At 44.8% G+C, this 23,337-nt stretch overlaps 1 protein-coding gene across 2 annotated transcripts in view; it reads right to left on the bottom strand.

The window, feature by feature from the left end:
* Positions 1-6,241: 6,241 nt before the first annotated feature.
* Positions 6,242-23,337, bottom strand: part of LOC142257961 (uncharacterized) — a 47,712-nt gene continuing 30,616 nt past the window's right edge. For both annotated transcript variants that reach the window (XM_075330309.1, XM_075330301.1), the window contains 8 exons: positions 20,622-20,759; positions 20,357-20,536; positions 16,749-16,869; positions 16,471-16,568; positions 16,309-16,387; positions 16,105-16,202; positions 11,409-11,526; positions 6,242-7,988 (listed from right to left, as the gene is read on the bottom strand). In XM_075330309.1, coding sequence (XP_075186424.1) covers positions 6,862-7,988; positions 11,409-11,526; positions 16,105-16,202; positions 16,309-16,387; positions 16,471-16,568; positions 16,749-16,869; positions 20,357-20,536; positions 20,622-20,693 — 1,893 coding nt within the window. In that variant the 5' untranslated portion in view covers positions 20,694-20,759 and the 3' untranslated portion in view covers positions 6,242-6,861. The remainder of the gene's footprint in view (positions 7,989-11,408; positions 11,527-16,104; positions 16,203-16,308; positions 16,388-16,470; positions 16,569-16,748; positions 16,870-20,356; positions 20,537-20,621; positions 20,760-23,337) is intronic.

Here is a 23,337-nt window from a genome sequence, read left to right on the forward strand (position 1 = left end):
AAGTATGGGCACCCTTATCAATTTCTTGATTTGAACTCTAACTACTTTTTACTGACTTACTAAAGCACTAAATTGGTTTTGTAACCTCATTGAGCTTTAAACTTCATAGGCAGGTGTATCCAATCATGAGAAAAGGTATTTAAGGTGGCCACTTGCAAGTTGTTCTCCTATTTGAATCTCCTATGAAGAGTGGCATCATGGGCTCCTCAAAACAACTCTCAAATGATCTGAAAACAGAGATTATTCAACATAGTTGTTCAGGGGAAGGTACAAAAAGTTGTCTCAGAGATTTAAACTGTCAGATTCCACTGTGAGGAACATAGTAAGGAAATGGAAGAACACAGGTACAGTTCTTGTTAAGCCCAGAAGTGGCAGGCCAAGAAAAATATCAGAAAGGCAGAGAAGAAGAATGGTGAGAACAGTCAAGGACAATCCACAGACCACCTCCAAACACCTGCAGCATCATCTTGCTGCAGATGGTGTCACTGTGCATCGGTCAACAATACAGCGCACGTTGCACAAGGAGAAGCTATATGGGAGAGTGATGCGAAAGAAGCCATTTCTGCAAGCACGCCACAAACAGAGTCGCCTGAGGTATGCAAAAGCACATTTGGACAAGCCAGCTATATTTTGGAAGAAGGTCCGGTGGACTGATGAAACAAAGATTGAGTTGTTTGGTCATACAAAAAGGCGTTATGCATGGAGGCAAAAAAACATGGCATTCCAAGAAAAACACTTACTACCCACAGTAAAATTTGGTGGAGGTTCCATCATGCTTTGGGGCTGTGTGGCCAATGACGGCACTGGGAATCTTGTTAAAGTTGAGGGTCGCATGGATTCAACTCAGTATCAGCAGATTCCTGACAATAATGTGCAAGAATCAGTGACTAAAGGCTACTTTACACGCTGCGATATCGGTCCCTATATCGCTAGCGTGGGTACCCGCCCCCATCTGTTGCGCAACACGGGCAAATCGCTGCCCGTGCCGCACAACATCGCCCAGACCCGTCACACATACTTACCTGCCCGGCGACGTCGCTGTGACCGGCGAACCGCCTCCTTTCTAAGGGGGCGGTCCGTGCGGCGTCACAGCGACGCCACTGAGCGGCCGCCCAATAGCAGCGGAGGGGCGGAGCTGAGCGAGACGTAACATCCCGCCCACCTCCTTCCTTCCGGAAGGCAGGTAAGGAGAGGTTCCTCGTTCCTGCGGCGTCACACATACCGATGTGTGCTGCCGCAGGAGCGACGAACTACATTGTTACTGCTGCAGTAACGATAATCGAGAATGGACCCCCATGTCACCGATGAGCGATTTTGCACGTTTTTGCAACGATGCAAAATCGCTCATTGGTGTCACACGCAGCAACATCGCTAATGCGGCCGAATGTGCGTCACAAATTCCGTGACCCCAATGACTCTGCATTAGCGATGTTGCAGCGTGTAAAGCCCCCTTAAGTTGAAGTTACGCAGGGGATGGATATTTCAGCAAGACATTGATCCAAAACACCGCTCCAAATCTACTCAGGCATTCATGCAGAGGAACAATTACAATGTTCTGGAATGGCCATCCCAGTCCCCAGACCTGAATATCATTGAACATCTGTGGGATGATGTGAAGCGGCTGTCCATGCTCGGCGACCATCAAACTTAACTGAACTGGAATTGTTTTGTAAACAGGAATGGTCAAATATAACTTCATCCAGGATCCAGGAACTCATTAACAGCTACAGGAAGCGACTAGAGGCTGTGATTTCTGCAAAAGGAGGATCTACAAAATATTAATGTCACTTTTATGTTGAGGTGCCCATACTTTTGCACCGGTTAAATTTTGTTTAAATGCGGATTGCACATTTTCTGTTAGTACAATAAACCTCATTTCAATGCAGAAATATTACTCAGTCCATCAGTTATTAGATATATGACACTGAAATAGCAAAAACCCAAATTGTTATAAAGAAAAAAGGTTACCATTAATAGGGGTGCCCAAACTTTTTCATAAGACTCCAAAGACATACAGATAGGGACTCTAGATTGGTAATACTGTCCCCATTGGGGCTCACAATGTATGTAAAGCGCTGTGGAATTAATAGCGCTATATAAATGGATACAATAATTATTATTATATGACTGTATGTGGCTAGGAGGGCACCCACGTTGCAGACTATATTATCGCCCAGCTTAATTCAAAACAACAGACTAGATCCAATACCTGGCTTGAATTTACAGGTTTTTTTTTAAATGTGGAGCATCCCGCTGCAAGTGTTGTGGCTTTGCATATAAAAGCAAACCTTTTTCTTCTATGGTTAATGGAGATATGTAGAATATTCATTCATTCATTCATTCATTCATTAACTGCAACATGGAATATGTGGTCTGTCTAATAGAATGTGTTGCATGCCGTTTGCAATATATAGGATGTACTGTGGGTCCTTTAAAAAAAAAAAAAAGGATCCGCAAACATCTGTCTGACATACCAAATACACATACGTTAGGCATAGCTGCGGTTTCCAAACACTTTGCAACAACACACAAAGGGGATGTCTCTTCATTTAGATTTTTGGGGATGGAGAAGGTGTATAATCCAATAAGAGGAGGTAACCATAGAAAAAGCTTCTGAACCATGGAAGCAAATGGATTTTTATGTTGCGCACACGACTTCTAATGGTTTAAATAGCAAACAGGATCTAACTAAATGTTACTGAATTTATTGCTAACTTTGTATGAATATAAATTTTATATGTTGATTTATCTGATATTGGTTGGTCAAATAAATCTGTATATATAAGATTTGTATAATGATTTGCTATACGATTGATTGCAAACTTAAAATGTAATGTGGTTTGTATGTGGTTTCGTTACTTTGTTTTTAACCGGCACCTGTCTGCCGTCTCTCCCACATTTGATTATGTATTTAACTTGTTAATTGTGGGAGTGTTTGTGACAGAATTGTTCTTTTCTATAAACGTTTCTGTAACAATGGCAATTCAGACCGGAGGAAGGCGGTGCTGCTGCCGAAACGCGTAGTCCTCACATGTAACCACGGAGTATGTCAATATGAAAGATGGCAGTGTAATGGAATTTTAATGAATCATAAAAAGTTAATTTTTAATATATTTTCCTATGGATTCCCAGCAGATATTTTTTCTTTTTGTGGTTTGATCTATAAGTATACATACAAAGCCTTTACACACATAAAGAACAGGCTATTTGTGTGTGTACGTGAGGTTTGACCAGGGGTGACCAAAGTAAAGAGAGTGCCCAAGTACTTTGCTTTGCCTAAATGTTCCTATGAGTGATCTCTGGCCACTCCATGGACTCCTAAGACTTCCACTAACCTCATTGTGTGCAAAGGTAGAGAATGTAGCCCAAATGGTCCTCCATCTGGTTTATAATTACATTCTACACTGAGAAATACTAACATGACCACACTGGTTACACTGTGTCACGGGTATCATACTTACTACGGGTATCAGTCTTATGGTGTCTGGCTGTAGAAGGTTGCACTGTTTGGCTACAAAAACTGCTCTCTGACCTTCTCTTCTTCTCTGCTTGGGGTTAATCCCTTTCCCTTTTAGGACCCTGCAGATATCCTGACCTTTCAGCTGTTAATCAGCACTTCACTTGGTGTCCTTAAATACGCTCATTCCCTCTTGGGTCTTTGCTGGTGATAGAGTTAACAACCTACACAGGCCTTGGATGCAGACGGTTTGTATCCATCTGAAGAAACATTGTTTGTTGCTGTACCTCTTCCTGGGTCATCCTGGAGAGTAGTTTATGTGCTTTCCCCTGTGTGTGCTCCCTTGTGTGTGCTCCCTGTGTCTTGTTTAGAGCTCAGTGGGGTTGACTAAGCACTCATCCCTTCCATTCCCTACCTAAGGCCTAGTTCTAGGGTCAGTCAGGGTCAGGTATCCTGTTAGGCACATAGGAGTGGAATCTGTCCAGGGTGGTCAGGGAAGCCAGGGTCCAGCAGTGTTTGGTCAGGGGTCACTATCTCCCCCTTCCCTAGACACAGGGTTCCCTTTCCTTCCCTGTCACCATACGGGTGGTACGTCCCCGTACCTAGCGTGACACACTGGCACCTCCTGGCAATAGAAGTACAACATCCATTCACCAAATACATCATATGTGATCATAAAACAGAGTGGGGGGCACTATTATCCTTTAATATTATAAAGTAAATTTATGCATTGAATTGTTATGCTTCCAAACTCCGACAAAGCTTTGATCGGGCCTCACATTATCCATAGGCCTCCCCTGATACAATGAAGATTTTATAAGATAACTAGATCCTGGTACAGTTGAGACCTCCCAGATCACAACACGTCCATCAATACTCCAAGTCTGTATAGGTTTTTATGTATAATGTGACTATCATGGCTCAGTTTTTACACTTAAAATTGTCTTTCTTTTCTCTTTACAATAGTTACCAGTCTCACAAGGGGACTTGCTCCTTTGCTCAGATAACACCGCTCTCCCTCTGACAAACTCCTTTCATGACTATTTTGCTATTGACCATGTGATGTAATCAGTTAACTGGGATCCTAAGGCCGGGTTCACATTGAGTTTGATCCCCACATCAGTGGCTCCATCGAGATATATGTCTGAAGTGATGTAAAACAAAAATTGTGTCTATGCGCTGGCAGGTCCATCGACTGTGGTGATGCAAACGGCGTCACTCTGTCGGACATCACTTTCGGCCATATCGGCCTACTGGAGTCGGACAGCTTTTGCAGTCGACCACATGTTGGAGCCCACTTTAAATAGACGGATTTAATAAAAAAATGATGTCCGACAGAGCACTCAGTAAACTCCGATGAAGCCAATGATGTGGGGACCAAAACGCAATGTGAACCCGGCCTGACCGTCGCATCAGATGTGCTCACCCTCAACATATACTCTATAAGTTGTGATGTGAGAGATTACACTTCACCATTAAAGACATAAAGACATATACATTGTGTTGTTATTTTACTGTCATTTCCACAAACTGTGCTGCAGCCTTCGTAAAATGCTAGATTCACAGCCATAAGAGCAGTACAGCTTTCTGCCTCCGAGGAAGAACCACAATCTATCTCTGTCTGTACTGTGTACATGCAAATTGTCTCTTCACAGAGGAAGAGGACTTGATTTATAGTGCCACGTATTGGAAGTAGCAATCAAAAAAGTCAATATTGACCCTTTAACGAGCCTCGCAACATGACTCAGGATAAAAGCTAAACCAAACTCTTAACTTAACTCTTAACTTGCAGAAACACTGTTTCAGGGTATTGTTCTTTTGTCAGTACAAAGTATGAGATCTGATTTGGCAGTATGAGAAGCTTATAACTGCGATCTAAGGGGCAATGTTTCCTCATGGAAAGTGACATGTCCAACATGCCTGCAATGTGCCTCTGGGAAAGTATATACAGTACAGACCAAAAAGTTTGGACACACGTTCTAATCTTTAGAACAACTATTAAGAGGAGACTTTGTGCAGCAGCCTTCATGGTAAAATAGCTGCTAGGAAACCACTGCTTAGGACAGGCAACAATCAGAAAAGACTTGTTTGGGCTAAAGAACACAAGGAATGGACATTAGACCAGTGGAAATCTGTGCTTTGGTCTGATGAGTCTAAATTTGAGATCTTTGGATCCAACCACCGAGTCTTTGTAGAAAAGGTGAACGGATGGACTCTACATGGCTGGTTCCCACCGTGAAGCATGGAGGAGGAGGTGTGATGGTGTGAGGGGGGGGCTTTGCTGGTGACACTGTTGGGATTTATTCACAATTGAAGGCATACAGAACCAGCATGGCTACCACAGCATCTTGCAGCGGTGTGCTTTTCCATCCGGTTTGTGTTTAGTTGGACCATCATTTTATTTTTCAACAGGACAATGACCCCAAACACACCTTCAGGCTGTGTAAGGGCTATTTGACTAAGAAGGAGAGTGATGGGGTGCTACGCCAGATGACCTGGCCTCCACAGTCACCAGACCTGAACCCAATCGAGATGGTTTGGGGTGAGCTGGACCGCAGAGTGAAGGCAAAAGGGCCAACAAGTGCTAAGCATCTCTGGGAACTCCTTCAAGACTGTTGGAAGACCATTTCCGGTGACTACCTCTTGAAGCTCATCAAGAGAATGCCAAGAGTGTGCAAAGCAGTAATCAAAGCAAAAGGTGGCTACTTTGAAGAACCTAGAATATAAGACATATTTTCAGTTGTTTCATACTTTTTTGTTAAGTATTTCATTCCACATGTTTTAATTCATAGTTTTGATGCCTTCAATGTAAATCTACAATTTTCAGAGTCCTGAAAATAAAGAAAACTCTTTGAATGAGGAGGTGTGTCCAAACTTTTGGTCTGTACTGTATATGCACATTGCGTTTTCAGATGTTCGCTGTATAGAAATTTCATAGCAGCAAGTCTCTACCAACTAACTCAGAGACGACAAATAAAAGTATATATTGAACTTGCAAAGGAAAAAATAGTGTTATTCCTAGTGTCATTAAGGAGTGATAAATGTACTTCAGACATTTCCTTTTGTACAACAAAGGATCGTTTTCAGTTTCATCACCATTATATTTTCGCATTATTTCAATAAAAATACTGATACAGCGACATATGGTAGAAAAACAAATTACACGAAGCATCCTTACTTTTTCTTTATGTTATTCTGTTTTCTCCTGCAGTGAGTGAAGTTCTGAATACATTAATAAGAAGCAAGGTTTATGGTAAGAACAGAGCTACAGTTTTTGTTTTCTTGTTCAGGTCTACAATACTTTTCCTCCATAGATCCCAGTAATAGATAATCATGGTAGATTCAGGCTGATTTCACCCAATAAAGGAAAATTCAATGTCCAAAAATATCAAAACAATAAGTAATCAAAGCAGCTTATCTCCCGTGTGGCTTTTTTGATGATCACTAAGTTTGGCTTTAGCAATAAAACATTTCCCGCATTCTGAACATGAATACGGCTTCTCTCCTGTGTGTATTCTCCTATGTGTTACAAGATCAGATTTTTGTGTAAAACATTTCCCACAGTCTAAACATGAATATGGCTTCTCTCCTGTGTGAATTCTTTGATGTTTAATGAGATCTGATTGAACCGTAAAACATTTCCCACATTCTGCACACAAATACGGCTTCTCTCCTGTGTGAAATCTCCGATGTTTAATAAGACTTTGTTTTTGTGCAAAACATTTCCCACATTCTGAACAAGAATACGGCTTCTCTCCTGTGTGACTTCTCTGATGTATAATGAGACTTGACTCACTGAGAAAACATTTCCCACATTCTGAACATGAATGCAACTTTTCCCCGGTGTGAATTCTCTGGTGTCTAACACAATCGGATTTATGTGTAAAACATTTCCCACATTCTGAACATGAATACGGCTTCTCTCCTGTGTGACTTCTCTCATGTGTAAGAAGACTAGATTTATACGTGAAACACTTTCCACATAGTGAGCATGAAAACGGCTTTGCTCCTTTGTGTATTATCTCATGTTTAACAACATCCGCTTTATCTAAAAAACATTTCCCACATTCTGAACATGAATATGGCTTCTCTCCAGTGTGCCTTCTGTGATGTCTAAGAAGATTTGATTTATTTGTGAAGAACTTTCCACATAGTGAACATGAAAATGGCTTCTCTCCTGTGTGAATTCTCTCATGTATAACAAGATGTGATTTCTTTAAAAAACACTTCTCACATTGTGAGCATGAATACGGCTTCTCCCCTGGGTAAATTCTTCTGTGATCTGAGCTTTTTGTACACCGCTCATCATGCCAAAATCTTTGACTCTCTTTTAAACGTTGAATCGTGGTAGCACTCAGAGACTGGTCAGAAAAAGTTTCCTCATTATCCGGGAAATTATATGATACTTCTGTACTGAGAAGTCCTGGGAGGAAATGGAGTTTATCACCTGAAGAGTGCTGCTTCATATATTCATCTTCTGCTTTATAACCAGGCATTATTACGTTTTCCTCAGAGCTCGTACTATCATTTTCTGTTAAGGATAAAAACAAATTGTGAAAAGAGAAGCATAAAACTGAAAAATGTGTAACATTCCTTCTAAGCTGGAATCACACATACAGTTTTTGATGATTATTTTAAGCAAAAGCCAGAAGTGGATCCAGAAGCAATGAGAAGTGAAAGCCATTCCCTTTCAATTAAATATAAAGTCTGACTCAAATAATGCATCAAATCCAGCAGTGAAACGGAATTTATTCTACACCCAGTCACCACATTTATTACATACACCTTGACTTAATAACAGTAGCATAAGCTGGATGTGAGCTGTGTACTGAGTAATATAGGCTGGATGTGAGCTGTGTACTGAGTAATATAGGCTGGACATGAGGTCTGCGCTAAGTAATATAGGCTAGATGTAAGCTCTGTGTGTCTCTCCCAGTAATATAGGCTGGATGTAAGCTATGTACTAAGTAACATAAGCTGGATGTGAGCTGTGAACTAAGTAATATAGGCTGGATGTGAGCTGTGTACTAAGTAATATAGGCTGGATGTGAGCTCTGTACTAAGTAATATAGGCTGGATGTGAGCTGTGAACTAAGTAATATAGGCTGGATGTGAGCTGTGTACCAAGTAATATAAGCTGGATGTGAGCTCTGTACTAAGTAATATAGGCTGGATGTGAGCTCTGTGTAATATAGGCTGGATGTGAGCTCTGTACTAAGTAATATAGGCTGGATGTGAGCTGTGTACTAAGTAATATAGGCTGGATGTGAGCTGTGTACTAAGTAATATAGCCTGGATGTGAGCTCTGTACTAAGTAATATAGCCTGGATGTGAGCTCTGTACTAAGTAATATAGGCTGGATGTGAGCTCTGTACTAAGTAATATAGGCTGGATGTGAGCTCTGTACTAAGTAATATAGGCTGGATGTGAGCTGTGTACTAAGTAATATAGGCTGGATGTGAGCTGTGTACTAAGTAATATAGGCTGGATGTGAGCTGTGTACTAAGTAATATAGGCTGGATGTGAGCTGTGTACTAAGTAATATAGGCTGGATGTGAGCTCTGTACTAAGTAATATAGGCTGGATGTGAGCTCTGTACTAAGTAATATAGGCTGGATGTGAGCTGTGTACTAAGTAATATAGGCTGGATGTGAGCTCTGTACTAAGTAATATAGGCTGGATGTGAGCTCTGTACTAAGTAATATAGGCTGGATGTGAGCTCTGTACTAAGTAATATAGGCTGGATGTGAGCTCTGTACTAAGTAATATAGGCTGGATGTGAGCTCTGTACTAAGTAACATAGGCTGGATGTGAGCTGTGTACTAAGTAATATAGGCTGGACGTGAGGTCTGCCCTGAGTAATATAGGCTAGATGTAAGCTGTGTGTGTCTCTCCCAGTAATATAGGCTGGATGTGAGCTATGTACTAAGTAATATAGGCTGGATATGAGCTCACTGTAATATAGGCTGGATGTGAGCTGTGTACTAAGTAATATAGGCTGGACGTGAGGTCTGCCCTGAGTAATATAGGCTAGATGTAAGCTGTGTGTGTCTCTCCCAGTAATATAGGCTGGATGTGAGCTATGTACTAAGTAATATAGGCTGGATATGAGCTCACTGTAATATAGGCTGGATGTGAGCTCTGTACTAAGTAATATAGGCTGGATGTGAGCTCTGTACTAAGTAATATAGGCTGGATGTGAGCTGTGTACTAAGTAACATAGGCTGGGTGTGAGGTCTGCCCTGAGTAATATAGGCTGGTTGTGAGCTCCGTGTGTCTCTCCCAGTAATAGAGGCTGGATGCGAGCTCAGTGTGAATCCAAAGTGCCGCTATCTTCATTAGCTCATGAATCAGCACAGATTTAATTTTAAACTATTAACTCATTTAGTTGTCGTATTCTTTTCTCTTTTTCTATAGCTCGTTTCTATGCTCTGCCTGAGACTGTAGATACTTTCACCTGTTTCCATATTGTGGAGTTCTGCGTATAACCCACTTACTTTCCCTGCTGCTATCTCTAACACTGAGAAGGGAGGGTGAGCACAGAGAGAGCTGACTGAGATCTAAAGATTTGTAACATTACTGCAAAGCCTCCAGGCACTCTGCAGCAGAAAATAGACATTCGTAATGTCCCACTATAAAAATGGATCGTTGGAGTTTTATGTGCTATTGTGTCATTTATTTTTGTAGTGTACGGATGTATACTCTATTTTACATCTGTCAAATAAAACCCCATGGTCATAAATAGTGTTAAAGAAAGAAAGACCATATGAGCATTGGGTTTGGTGTCTAAGCTGTTAAATGCAGTTTTGAATGGAGCGAGGTCAGCAGGTGTCCGTTGGCTGTATGGGGCCAGTCTGCGGTACGGCAGCTCAGCTTCTATTGAAGTGGATAGGACCAGAGCCGGACATGGAAACGGTTGGCTGTTGGGCCCCTTTAATCCTGTATTGAATATTTTATCCTACAGAACCTAGTGATGAATCCAGAGCACAATGTGATGCATATAATACGGTGACAAGCATTGCTCTCAGTCACCTCCGGCAGCTCCTGCACCATGCGGCACACACAGGCACTTCTGCCTCAGAAGTTGTACGAATTCGAAATTTTTGTGAAAACGTTATTGTTACTTTTCTGGTCATCACTCACACTCGGCTGATCCCCCCCCTAGTCATCATCACCTGCCCGTCATTTTTACACACCTGTGGAAAAATCTCCTGGATTCTCCTCCTTCCCGTCACTCACACTAGGCTGACCCCCACTCGTCATCATCACCCGCCCGCCATCATTACACACCTGTGGAAACCTCTCCTGGATTCTCCTCCTTCCCGTCACTCACACTCGGCTGATCCCCCCCTAGTCATCATCACCCGCCCGTCATTTTTACACACCTGTGGAAAAATCTCCTGGATTCTCCTCCTTCCCGTCACTCACACTCGGCTGATCCCCCCTAGTCATCATCACCCGCCCGTCATTTTTACACACCTGTGGAAAAATCTCCTGGATTCTCCTTCTTCCCGTCACTCACACTCGGCTGATCCCCCCTCGTCATCATCACCCGCCCGTCATCGTTACACACCTGTGGAAACATCTCCTGGATTCTCCTCCTTCCCGTCACTCACACTCGGCTGATCCCCCCTAGTCATCATCACCCGCCCGTCATTTTTATACACCTGTGGAAAAATCTCCTGGATTCTCCTTCTTCCCGTCACTCACACTCGGCTGATCCCCCCTCGTCATCATCACCCGCCTGTCATCGTTACACACCTGTGGAAACATCTCCTGTATTCTCCTCCTTCCCGTCACTCACACTCGGCTGATCGCCCCGCGTCATCATCACCCGCCCGCCATCGTCACACACCTGTGGAAACCTCTCCTGGATTCTCCTCCTTCCCGTCAATCATACATGGCTGATCTTCCTCCTCATCATAGTCACCCGCCCGTCCTCATTACTCACCTGTGGAAACCTCTCCTGGACTCTCCTCCTTCCCGTCACTCACACTCGGTTGATCCTCCCTCGTCATCGCTTCTACTTCTTCTTCATCCTCCACTTTAATTATAGTCAGATCTTCTCCCTGATATATCAGATGTAACAATCAGAAATGACACAGACATGGAGGGAGTCGTAACATGGAACATGATGGTGCGGTTTGGGCACTAACTGAACTCCAACCACATCCTCCCCTGAAGGAATGAGCAGCACCTCTGTCTGTTTGTGAAGCTGCATCTCCTGCAGTGCTGCTCATTCCTTCAGGGGAGGATTCGGTGGTGCATGCAGCTCCCGTGTGCGCCCTCTATAATTCGTGCTGCTATCCCTTATGCTCAGCCCATCCAGTCTGCGAGGCGGGAGGTGACTGACGTGAAACCTGAGCTGACATCCACGAACAGGGGCCTGGATGAGTTGTAGAGTGCAGATTCCTGTGTACTGGAGCACATCCAGCACAGCACAGTACACAAGATCTGTAACATAAAGCTGAGCAGATCTGGTGCGAGGATGCAAGACAAATACACTAATGGTTTGCTGCTAAGGGAGGGGGTGTTCACTTGTTGTAACAAATGGAGTAATCCTGAAAGTCTGAATACACCAATCACTGATGCCGTACAGAGGAGTGGGTGGGATTATGGGTGGGGGAAGGAATGAATATGCAAGAGGCATTTACATGCACTTGACTAGCCGATGTTTAAATTTCCATGGTTTACAGCAAAATAATGGGGCAACGTACCAGAATAAAAATTACAAATCCTGAAAGCAGGGCCGGCGTCAGTATCTGATAATTTTTGTTATAGTTTTTACCCGTATTCGCTGTGTTCCATATTCACCGTATTCACTGTGTATTCCATATACTTCTATGAAGTTCATGTTACCAGCTAATAAATCAAGACTACTGAACTCCTACAGTCTGTTTATTGGAAATGTGAGCGAGGGTTTAGCTGTATTCCAGTGATTCACAGCAGTACGTGAAAGAAGGCAGAACACTGGATATCATAGGAGACTGGCGGTTTTACTATATACAATATATCCCGTGGTAATGTTGTATCTAGTACAAGTGATCAAACACTGCACATTCAACTAACAAAAAGTGAAAAAAGTATATAAAATATATATATTATTTTAAATCTAAAAAATAGAAATCATAATATCATACCCTTTTTTCCTCATGTAAAGAAAATGTAAAAGAACAAACAAACCACATTTGGTATTTGGCATTGCCGCGTCCATAAGAGTCTGATCAAAATATACAAAAACTGACCAGATTGTTTTCCATTTTTTCAGGATTTACCAATGGAAAAGCCAAAATTGTGGTTTTTCATTTGCCGTAAATAACTGTAATGAGAAGCAAAAACAGTATACAACCAAAATAGTAAAAATATAACACCAGCTCCTCGCCTCGCAAAAAACCCAAGCCCTCACACAGCGCCACGGATGGAAAAAGAAAAAGTTTGGGGCTTTAAAAAATGGAGAAACTCACTCATTTTTTTAGAGGTCAACATTTTTAAAAAAAAGGTTCTTGTTTGTGATGAGGGTGATTGTAGTGACCGGGAGGAATCATGGGGTCAGGACAGTTTTACTCTACAATGAACGCTGCTAAAATCGCCCAATAATACAATGGCGAGATTGCGCTGCTTGTTTTCCTTTCACCATTCCCCGACCTTGGGATTACACTTTTCCTGCTTTTCAGTACGTTTAATGGTAAAATGAAAGATGTTTTTCAAAATGTCAATGGAAAAAATGAAAAAGTTATGGCTGTTTGGAAAAGGGAGAGGGAAAAATAAAAATCACAAAAAATAAGATCGGTTGCATGTTTAAAGGGATAAGTCATAAGTAAGACGTTGTGCGGATGTGTTGGGAAAAAGGTTCTGTTCATTATCACCGTCACCACACAGTGCATGGCAGCATTTAGGGAACTGACCCTTCTCCGTCCTTCATGGGGTCAGACGGTGCTGCCCTCTTTCACCTCTGCGGTCCTGAAGCTCTTCAATGAGTCCATCAAGTAGAATGCAGATAGGGGGTCATCACTCATGGACCGGCGCACCATGAGGTTCTCACTGTCCATGGGCAACATGACCATCTGTGCTGAGCAGATTTAGTAGACCTGCATGGAGGTCACCAGACGTCAGGGACAAACAGCCTAGAGAGTGAAGTCCAGGATTGTCCTAACATCACTGGACGATCGCTTGGTCAAAGGCCATAAAACATCCGGACTGTGGAGTTTAGGGTCAGATCATTCACTATTGGGGCCAAGACTAGTCCTGCACAAAGTGTCCAGAACACCACACAGACATGACCCCTCTTCCACGGTTTACAGGGCATTACCAGGACCGCGTTTTGCTTTGTTTGGGTCTCCTAAATGGATAGAAAGGACCAGATTGTTAAAAACATGAAGAACCACAGGGGTATGCTATATTTCTAAAATAATCTTCACATAATCCAGCACCAGTTTGAAGGTTTTCCTCCCTTGGACGTCCTTTACCACCCAAATCACTGTTCCATACATTAACCAGGATTTATCGCTCTCTAGAATGTAACTGTGTACACAAGAACGCAGCAGGGAGCTTTTTAGGTATATCCAGGTCTTCGGTCTCTCTCCTACCCCTATGGCAACAGTCTAGCTGCAATCAGTGGGATGGTTTCAACTGGAAGAACTGAAGCCCAACTGGTGGAAGCCCAAGTCTATCCATAATGCCTCTGGTGGAGTCTATTCCTGGGCTCACTGGCACCACTGTAGGAAATGTTTGCTTCTGGAAGCTTAACCAACAAGAACAAGGACTGGACACAGTGGTTTAGTGTAAAGCCACCACCACTAGACTCTGGAGGAGACGTGTTCTGTGCTCTATCTGCATCTGATGGAGGAGTCTGGGTTTGGTGATGGAGGACATTACCCCCTGACTGTACTGTGCCTGCTCTACAGAGGTGAAGGAGGATGATGCTCTGGGCTGGTATCAGGGGCCGGACTCTGCCTCTTATCTCTATTGAAGGGAAATCTTAATACTTCAGCACAAGACAGTAGTCAATTGTAGCCTTCAGCTTTGTAAACACAGTTTGGGGAAGACCCTTTTTTGTTGCCCATGACTGTGACCAGTGCACAAGATCCAAAAAACATGGTTGGAAGACTTTTATGTGGAAGAACATGAGCAGCTGCATAAAGCCCGGACCTCAGCCCCATCCAACACCTCTGGGATCAACTAGAATGGAGCAAACAAATGCCCTTTTGGATGAAGGGGTAAAAATGACCACAAATGCTTCCAAAATCTTACAGAAAGTCTTCTCAGAGAAGAAACTATGATAACTGCTGAAGGTCTGACACCATATTAATGTCTATGGCTCTGAAAGGGGAATATGAAGGAGGCCAGATACTTCTCCACATATAAAGTATTTCTCCAGGTTCTGAATGGAGAGATATAAAAAATGAAGATTGTACTATTTGTGGTAGTTGGACCATTCCGAGAGGGAATCTTGTAAGAGAACCTGGAATTACGAGAGCAGCTCTTCATCCACAGCCAGTATTGTCCTGAACAGATCTTGTGAGTCGTATTCCGCCTGAGGTTAGACGTCATATACTCATTACAACATGATGCCGTGGCCCAGGAAGCGGATATTGATGCAATATAGTCAGGGGCTCACGCCATTAATATATGAAGAACGTTTTGTTACTTCCAGAAGATGGAGAATGATTTGCCAACTAAAGGGTAGGCCTGGACAGATCTACCTCATGGCAGGCTTCTACTTAAAGGGTGTTCACAAGTTGTCTCTTGAGTAGCTCAGATCACTGCAGTCTCTTTATCTTCCGGTCTCTGGTAGGTCGGGCTCTCCTCCACAAGTGACAGTTCTGGTGAGTAGCAGTGCGGTAATATTAGCAGAGCTATAAAGCTCAGCACCCGTTCTGCTGTAACTCGTTCATCTGTCAGTTGTTAGTTCTGAAGTCTACACTGAACAAGCTCTGGACAGTGAGAGCCGAGAGCCATGGTGATAAACAAGACCTGATCTTAAAAGGTGCAGTCCTGGTGATATTGCAAACTTTATAACAGCAACTTGTCAGGAGCCGAGCAGACAACTACTGTCTAGAAATCAATGGGCTTGGCAGAGGTGGCCTGGTGCTAATCTCTCTCCTGGAATGTAGCTACTGGGCACACTATGCCAGGATCCTGGCAAGCATTACAGGCCGAGCTTCCACAACATATGAACTCACAAGAATGTACAACACCCATTGACTGCGAAACCAGAAATGTCTCCTCTCCCTACACTGACGAGCAAAAGGGTAACAATGTTTTGCACTTGTCACTCTCAGGCTCCATATCTCACCATCTGGAGAACCCAGAATGAGCCAGGAAAGGTGAAAACCAAAGGTGAACTTACAAAATACTAACAAAATTCTAAAAAAAAAAAAAAAAGAAAAAGAAAAAAAGATTTAGATTTTTAGAAGCAAAACAGTAACAATGCAGAGATATGACGAGAATCTGCATAGCTAATCATATGCTAAATAGCTGCATGTCACATTTATGTATGAGAAGCCAAGATGATTGTCTATAAAATGAAAGTCGTCTCACACTCAAGAAAAAAGAGATCTGGAGCCGGAAAGTCACAAGTGCAAAACATTGTTACCCTTTTGCTTCTTGGTGTATACAGATCCGGTCCAGGGCTCAGCGCCATCTACCTGATGAGTCTCCGGGACATTGTGCTTCTCCTCTGGACAGTCCTGGGGACACAGAGGACGAGGACATCTCTCTGGGGGATTTCTTTCCATGAGTCCATCTGTAAAAAACACACAGTGATGGAACAGATTGTGTCATGTGATGAGGAAATGATCGGAGTAGTAGTAGGTGACCACAGAACAGACATGACAGTCTCCCCTCCTTACCCTGCGGATCGGCCCATAAATCCATAGTGTCTTCTCCTTCATCTATAACCTCAACCTTAATATCAATCAGATCCTCAGCCTAAAAAGACAAGAAACATGTAAATCGAGCTCCGGTCCAATCACTTTATGGTCACACGTTGTGGAGACTTCAGCGCCATCTACCTGATGAGTCTCCAGGATATTGTGCTTCTCCTCTGGACAGTCCTGGGGACACAGAGGACGGGGACATCTCTCTGGGGGATTTCTCCTCCTGGATCCATCTGTGGAGACAAAAAGACGGAAAACACAGAGTCATGTAATGAGGAGATGATGGGAGTAGTAAAATAAGAGAGACCTAGTGATCAGAAAGCGGAAACGTGTATCAAATGATCGTATGATAGAACGAAGCGTCAGAGACGTCATCACATCAACCGGAGCCAACAAGAAGCCGCGAGCCTCACCTGATGTCACCGATCGCTGCTCCTCCATCACCACCTCCTCGTACCGCTCCTTGTGTCCTTCCAGATACTCCCACTCCTCCATGGAGAGAAAGACAGCGACGTCCTGACACCTTATAGGAACCTGACAACAACGACACCGACATCACCCAGAATCCTCCAGTGCTTCCTGTATAATGTCCCAGCAGTCACCTCTCCGCTCATCACCCAGAATCCTCCAGTGCTTACTGTATAATGTCCCAGCAGTCACCTCTCCCCTCATCACCCAGAATCCTCCAGTGCTTCCTGTATAATGTCCCAGCAGTCACCTCTCCCTTCATCACCCAGAATCCTCCAGTGCTTCCTGTATAATGTCCCAGCAGTCACCTCTCCCCTCATCACCCAGAATCCTCCAGTGCTTCCTGTATAATGTCCCAGCAGTCACCTCTCCCCTCATCACCCAGAATCCTCCAGTGCTTCCTGTATAATGTCCCAGCAGTCACCTCTCCCCTCATCACCCAGAATCCTCCAGTGTCTCCTGTATAATGTCCCAGCAGTCACCTCTCCCCTCATCACCCAGAATCCTCCAGTGCTTCCTGTATAATGTCCCAGCAGTCACCTCTCCCCTCATCACCCAGAATCCTCCAGTGCTTCCTGTATAATGTCCCAGCAGTCACCTCTCCCCTCATCACCCAGAATCCTCCAGTGCTTCCTGTATAATGTCCCAGCAGTCACCTCTCCCCTCATCACCCAGAATCCTCCAGTGCTTCCTGTATAATGTCCCAGCAGTCACCTCTCCCTTCATCACCCAGAATCCTACAGTGCTTCCTGTATAATGTCCCAGCAGTCACCTCTCCCCTCATCACCCAGAATCCTCCAGTGCTTCCTGTATAATGTCCCAGCAATCACCTCTCCCCTCATCACCCAGAATCCTCCAGTGCTTCCTGTATAATGTCCCAGCAGTCACCTCTCCGCTCATCACCCAGAATCCTCCAGTGGTTCCTGTATAATGTCCCAGCAGTCACCTCTCCCCTCATCACCCAGAATCCTCCAGTGCCTCCTGTATAATGTCCCAGCAGTCACCTCTCCCCTCATCACCCAGAATCCTCCAGTGGTTCCTGTATAATGTCCCAGCAGTCACCTCTCCCCTCATCACCCAGAATCCTCCAGTGCCTCCTGTATAATGTCCCAGCAGTCACCTCTCCCCTCATCACCCAGAATCCTCCAGTGCTTCCTGTATAATGTCCCAGCAGTCACCTCTCCCCTCATCACCCAGAATCCTCCAGTGCTTCCTGTATAATGTCCCAGCAGTCACCTCTCCCCTCATCACCCAGAATCCTCCAGTGCTTCCTGTATAATGTCCCAGCAGTCACCTCTCCCCTCATCACCCAGAATTCTCCAGTGCTTCCTGTATAATGTCCCAGCAGTCACCTCTCCCCTCATCACCCAGAATGCTCCAGTGCCCCCTGTATAATGTCCCAGCAGTCACCTCTCCCCTCATCTCCCAGAATCCTCCAGTGCTTCCTGTATAATGTCCCAGCAGTCACCTCTCCCCTCATCACCCAGAATCCTCCAGTGCTTCCTGTATAATGTCCCAGCAGTCACCTCTCCCCTCATCACCCAGAATCCTCCAGTGCTTCCTGTATAATGTCCCAGCAGTCACCTCTCCCCTCATCACCCAGAATCCTCCAGTGCTCCCTGTATAATGTCCCAGCAGTCACCTCTCCACTCATCACCCAGAATCCTCCAGTGCTTCCTGTATAATGTCCCAGCAGTCACCTCTCCCCTCATCACCCAGAATCCTCCAGTGCTTCCTGTATAATGTCCCAGCAGTCACCTCTCCCCTCATCACCCAGAATCCTCCAGTGCTTCCTGTATAATGTCCCAGCAGTCACCTCTCCGGTGATTACCCAGAATCCTCCAGTGCTTCCTGTATAATGTCCCAGCAGTCACCTCTCCCCTCATCACCCAGAATCCTCCAGTGCTTCCTGTATAATGTCCCAGCAGTCACCTCTCCCCTCATCACCCAGAATCCTCCAGTGCTTCCTGTATAATGTCCCAGCAGTCACCTCTCCCCTCATCACCCAGAATCCTCCAGTGCCTCCTGTATAATATCCCAGCAGTCACCTCTCCCCTCATCACCCAGAATCCTCCAGTGCTTCCAGTATAATGTCCCAGCAGTCACCTCTCCCCTCATCACCCAGAATCCTCCAGTGCCTCCTGTATAATGTCCCAGCAGTCACCTCTCCCCTCATCACCCAGAATCCTCCAGTGCCTCCTGTATAATGTCCCAGCAGTCACCTCTCCCCTCATCACCCAGAATCCTCCAGTGCTTCCTGTATAATGTCCCAGCAGTCACCTCTCCCCTCATCACCCAGAATCCTCCAGTGCTTCCTGTATAATGTCCCAGCAGTCACCTCTCCCCTCATCACCCAGAATGCTCCAGTGCTCCCTGTATAATGTCCCAGCAGTCACCTCTCCCCTCATCACCCAGAATCCTCCAGTGCCTCCTGTATAATGTCCCAGCAGTCACCTCTCCCCTCATCACCCAGAATCCTCCAGTGCTTCCTGTATAATGTCCCAGCAGTCACCTCTCCCCTCATCACCCAGAATCCTCCAGTGCTTCCTGTATAATGTCCCAGCAGTCACCTCTCCCCTCATCACCCAGAATCCTCCAGTGCTTCCTGTATAATGTCCCAGCAATCACCTCTCCGGTGATTACCCAGAATCCTCCAGTGCTTCCTGTATAATGTCCCAGCAGTCACCTCTCCCCTCATCACCCAGAATCCTCCAGTGCTTCCTGTATAATATCCCAGCAGTCACCCCTCCCCTCATCACCCAGAATCCTCCAGTGCTTTCTGTATAATGTCCCAGCAGTCACCTCTCCGCTCATCACCCAGAATCCTCCAGTGTTTCCTGTATAATGTCCCAGCAGTCACCTCTCCCCTCATCACCCAGAATCCTCCAGTGCTTCCTGTATAATGTCCCAGCAGTCACCTCTCCGCTCATCACCCAGAATCCTCCAGTGCCTCCTGTATAATGTCCCAGCAGTCACCTCTCCCCTTATCACCCAGAATCCTCCAGTGCTTCCTGTATAATGTCCCAGCAGTCACCTCTCTCCTCATCACCCAGAATCCTCCAGTGCTTCCTGTATAATGTAACAGCAGTCACCTCTCCCCTCATCACCCAGAATCCTCCAGTGCTTCCTGTATAATGTCCCAGCAGTCACCTCTCCGGTGATTACCCAGAATCCTCCAGTGCTTCCTGTATAATGTCCCAGCAGTCACCTCTCCCCTCATCACCCAGAATCCTCCAGTGCTTCCTGTATAATGTCCCAGCAGTCACCTCTCCGCTCATCACCCAGAATCCTCCAGTGCTTCCTGTATAATGTCCCAGCAGTCACCTCTCCCCTCATCACCCAGAATCCTCCAGTGCCTCCTGTATAATGTCCCAGCAGTCACCTCTCCCCTCATCACCCAGAATCCTCCAGTGCCTCCTGTATAATGTCCCAGCAGTCACCTCTCCCCTCATCACCCAGAATCCTCCAGTGTCTCCTGCATAATGTCCCAGCAGTCACCTCTCTCATCACCCAGAATCCTCCAGTGCTTCCTGTATAATGTCCCAGCAGTCACCTCTCCAGTCAGCAGCTCAATCATCTTGTTGCTGAGCTCTAGGATCCTCTTCTTGCTCCTCTCATGTATCGGGGGAGGGGCTGTGATGGGGTCCGGGCTCCGGCTCCGCCCTCCTGACTCCTGCAGATGGATGATGGGAGTCACACAGTCCCCCGGTGTCTTCCTCACTATTCTGTATTCCTGTGGATGGAGACAAGTGGAAAACACAATCCCAGATATATAATGAAATATTGGTGAAAATACTGATAGGAATGTGAGGAGTTACCTCTCCGCTCAGCAGGGAGATGATCTCCAGGGTGAAGGTTAATAATCTTCTGTTGATCTCATTCTCGTCCATCCTCGGGGATCATTCAGGAGAAGGATGAAAACTGGATCAGCTGGAGGGATCTCGTCCTGCCAGGGTCTTTATAATAAAGGAGAAGATGGAAATGACAGGGGAGGCTATAACGTGAGATACAGAACTGTATTTACCAAGGATCGAGAGGATCTGAGCCGTCACCACATAGCTTATAGTTGGATTTCCAACATGGAGATTTATGGTGACAGGACACCTATAACTGTATAATACATGAGGGTCACCTGTATAGATACTGGGATATTTCCATATCTGCTGTACAGGTGAGTAGACAGGTGCGGTCACCTCCACATTCATTGCACGATTGCAGTGGTCATGTGACCTGGCGAGTTCAGGATCCCTCTTTTAGTCACTTTTACAGTAATATTCATCGTTAGAAGAGCACAGTGTGAAATCTCAGGTGACTACTTCATTATTATTATTATTATTTATTATTATAGCGCCATCAATTCCATGGCACTTTACATGTGAAAGGTGTGTACATAATAGGGACAAGTACAAAATTCATAAGCAATACAAGACAGACAGGTACAGGAGGATAGAGGACCCTGTCTGCGAGGGCTCACAGTCTACAAGGAATAGGTGAGGATACAGTAGGTGAGGGTAGAACTGGTTGTCTGGCGCTATTTGTGCTTCATGCTGCTATGTCATGGTCACAGATCACACAAGGCAGCTGACATATTGTGCAGACAACTGTTGAGGGTAAGAATTGAGTAACCTGAAATACTTAATTCAGCCATTTCACAAACCCAAATATGTAGTTTAGTTGATGTAGCCTAACATATTTATGAATGCTTTTGTTTCTTACTAACACATATATATATATGGAAGCACATGTAACTTAAAGATGGCTCCTACATCCTGGACAACGCCCAAGATGATGAGCACAAGGAAGAATATCCAAAGTTTGGAACAATCAATCCCGTAGAGACTATGCAAATTGCTACACGCCCTGATCCCGACCTGCGATATTTGATTAGACTGTATTATGTCTACACTCTTTTCTTATCTAGAACTATAAAAGTTTTGTGAACAATAAACAAGCAGTATTCCTTTGGTGTCCGTCATGGCAGAAAGGTCATAACTGATCTAGAGTATGCGATCTAGAGTATGTTATTTCTTTCTCGTGTGCACACATGACATCCCACATAATCTAAAAACGGTATTCAGACCTTAAGAGACCCTTTGTAGTCTCACCTCAACAGCTGGCGCCTATTACATGGGGCACCGAAAGGGTGAGCAGACTCCTCAATTCCAGACGCAGGGGGCTGCTTCCGAAGTAACTGAGGGTCGCTCGACAACGAGGATTGATCGCCCTCTTTTAGACCATGGTAAGCTTCATATACATTGTATGTGTCGTTTTGCCTGTGGTTCGGGTGATTTCTTGGTGAAAGGTGGGCAGTCGCTAGCCCGTAGATGGGGTATAACACTGGAGACCTAACGGTGTGGCGATCACCCGCCAGTGACCTCGAGAAGCAGAAGGACCCAGACCCCTGGGTGCTGGGTGTAGGTCATTAGGATCTGACTGCTGGTGTGTTACGGGGCTGCTAGAAGGAACAGGAGTAGGCGGGGGGCCAGTGAGCAAGAGAAAGAAGAAGGGAGACAGAGGGGGCAACTGCCCACAGCGATGTGTAGGCATGACAGCTGTGAGTAATTAGGAACAGAGATAAGGGAACCGGCGTTTTCCCCTGTGTTTATTTAACACATCCATTGCCATGTCTATAGCCGGAGAAAAAGGGACACATGGAGAATGGAAGTATAGTATCCGTGTGTTGGAGACTGGAAGTGTGTCCTCTTTACACGACAAGGAGGGGTTCGGGGTTCGGGTAAAGGATAGTGTTAGAATAAGCGTGTTTCAGTAACACTTGCACTGCTGTGTAGGAAGGTGGAGATGGGGATGTATGAAGAACGGTATATAGTATTCGTACGTCGGATGCCGGAAGTGTGTCTTCATTACACAGCAGGGGAGGTGGGAAAAGGATTCAGATTGGATCTGGCCAGTCCAATTACAGCACTATGCATACTCTGTTCAAGAAGAAATTGTTTTTTTTCCCTGCAGGAGCTGAAGGATTGCAACAGGTTGTATAAATCGGTGGGGTTACCTCCGGGAGGAAAAGTTGCAGCCCAGTACGATGGACATGGGTAGTGTAAAGAATCTATGATTGGAGATTGTGGAGTGATCACTCCTTAGTTTAGTTGTTAAAAGGCTCGTAACAGGGATCATTCTAACAAAGAGAAAAGCTGGAGCAGAGACAGGCATCACTGCCCCCACATCTGTAAAGGTAGGGGCTAGGCAGCTCGTGAGGAGTTGCAGAAAAAAAAAAACCTTGACTGAGTGTTGAATCTACATGTAATTGTGTTGGGTTTTCTATCTTAACCCCTTCACGACCGGCAGATTTTCGTTTTTTTTTCCGCCATTCTTTTTCTGAGAGACGTAACTTTTTTATTTTTTAGTCAATATGGTCATGTGAGGGCTCATTTTTTGCGGAACGAGCTGTACGTTTAAATGAAACCATAAGTTTTACCATATAGTGTACTGGAAAACGGCAATAAAATTCCAAATGCAGAAAAATTGCAAAAAAAGTGCGATAGCACTATTGTTTTTGAGATATTTTATTCACTGTGT

This window comes from Anomaloglossus baeobatrachus, chromosome 1 (genome assembly GCF_048569485.1).
Source record: "Anomaloglossus baeobatrachus isolate aAnoBae1 chromosome 1, aAnoBae1.hap1, whole genome shotgun sequence".
NCBI lineage: Eukaryota > Metazoa > Chordata > Amphibia > Anura > Aromobatidae > Anomaloglossus > Anomaloglossus baeobatrachus.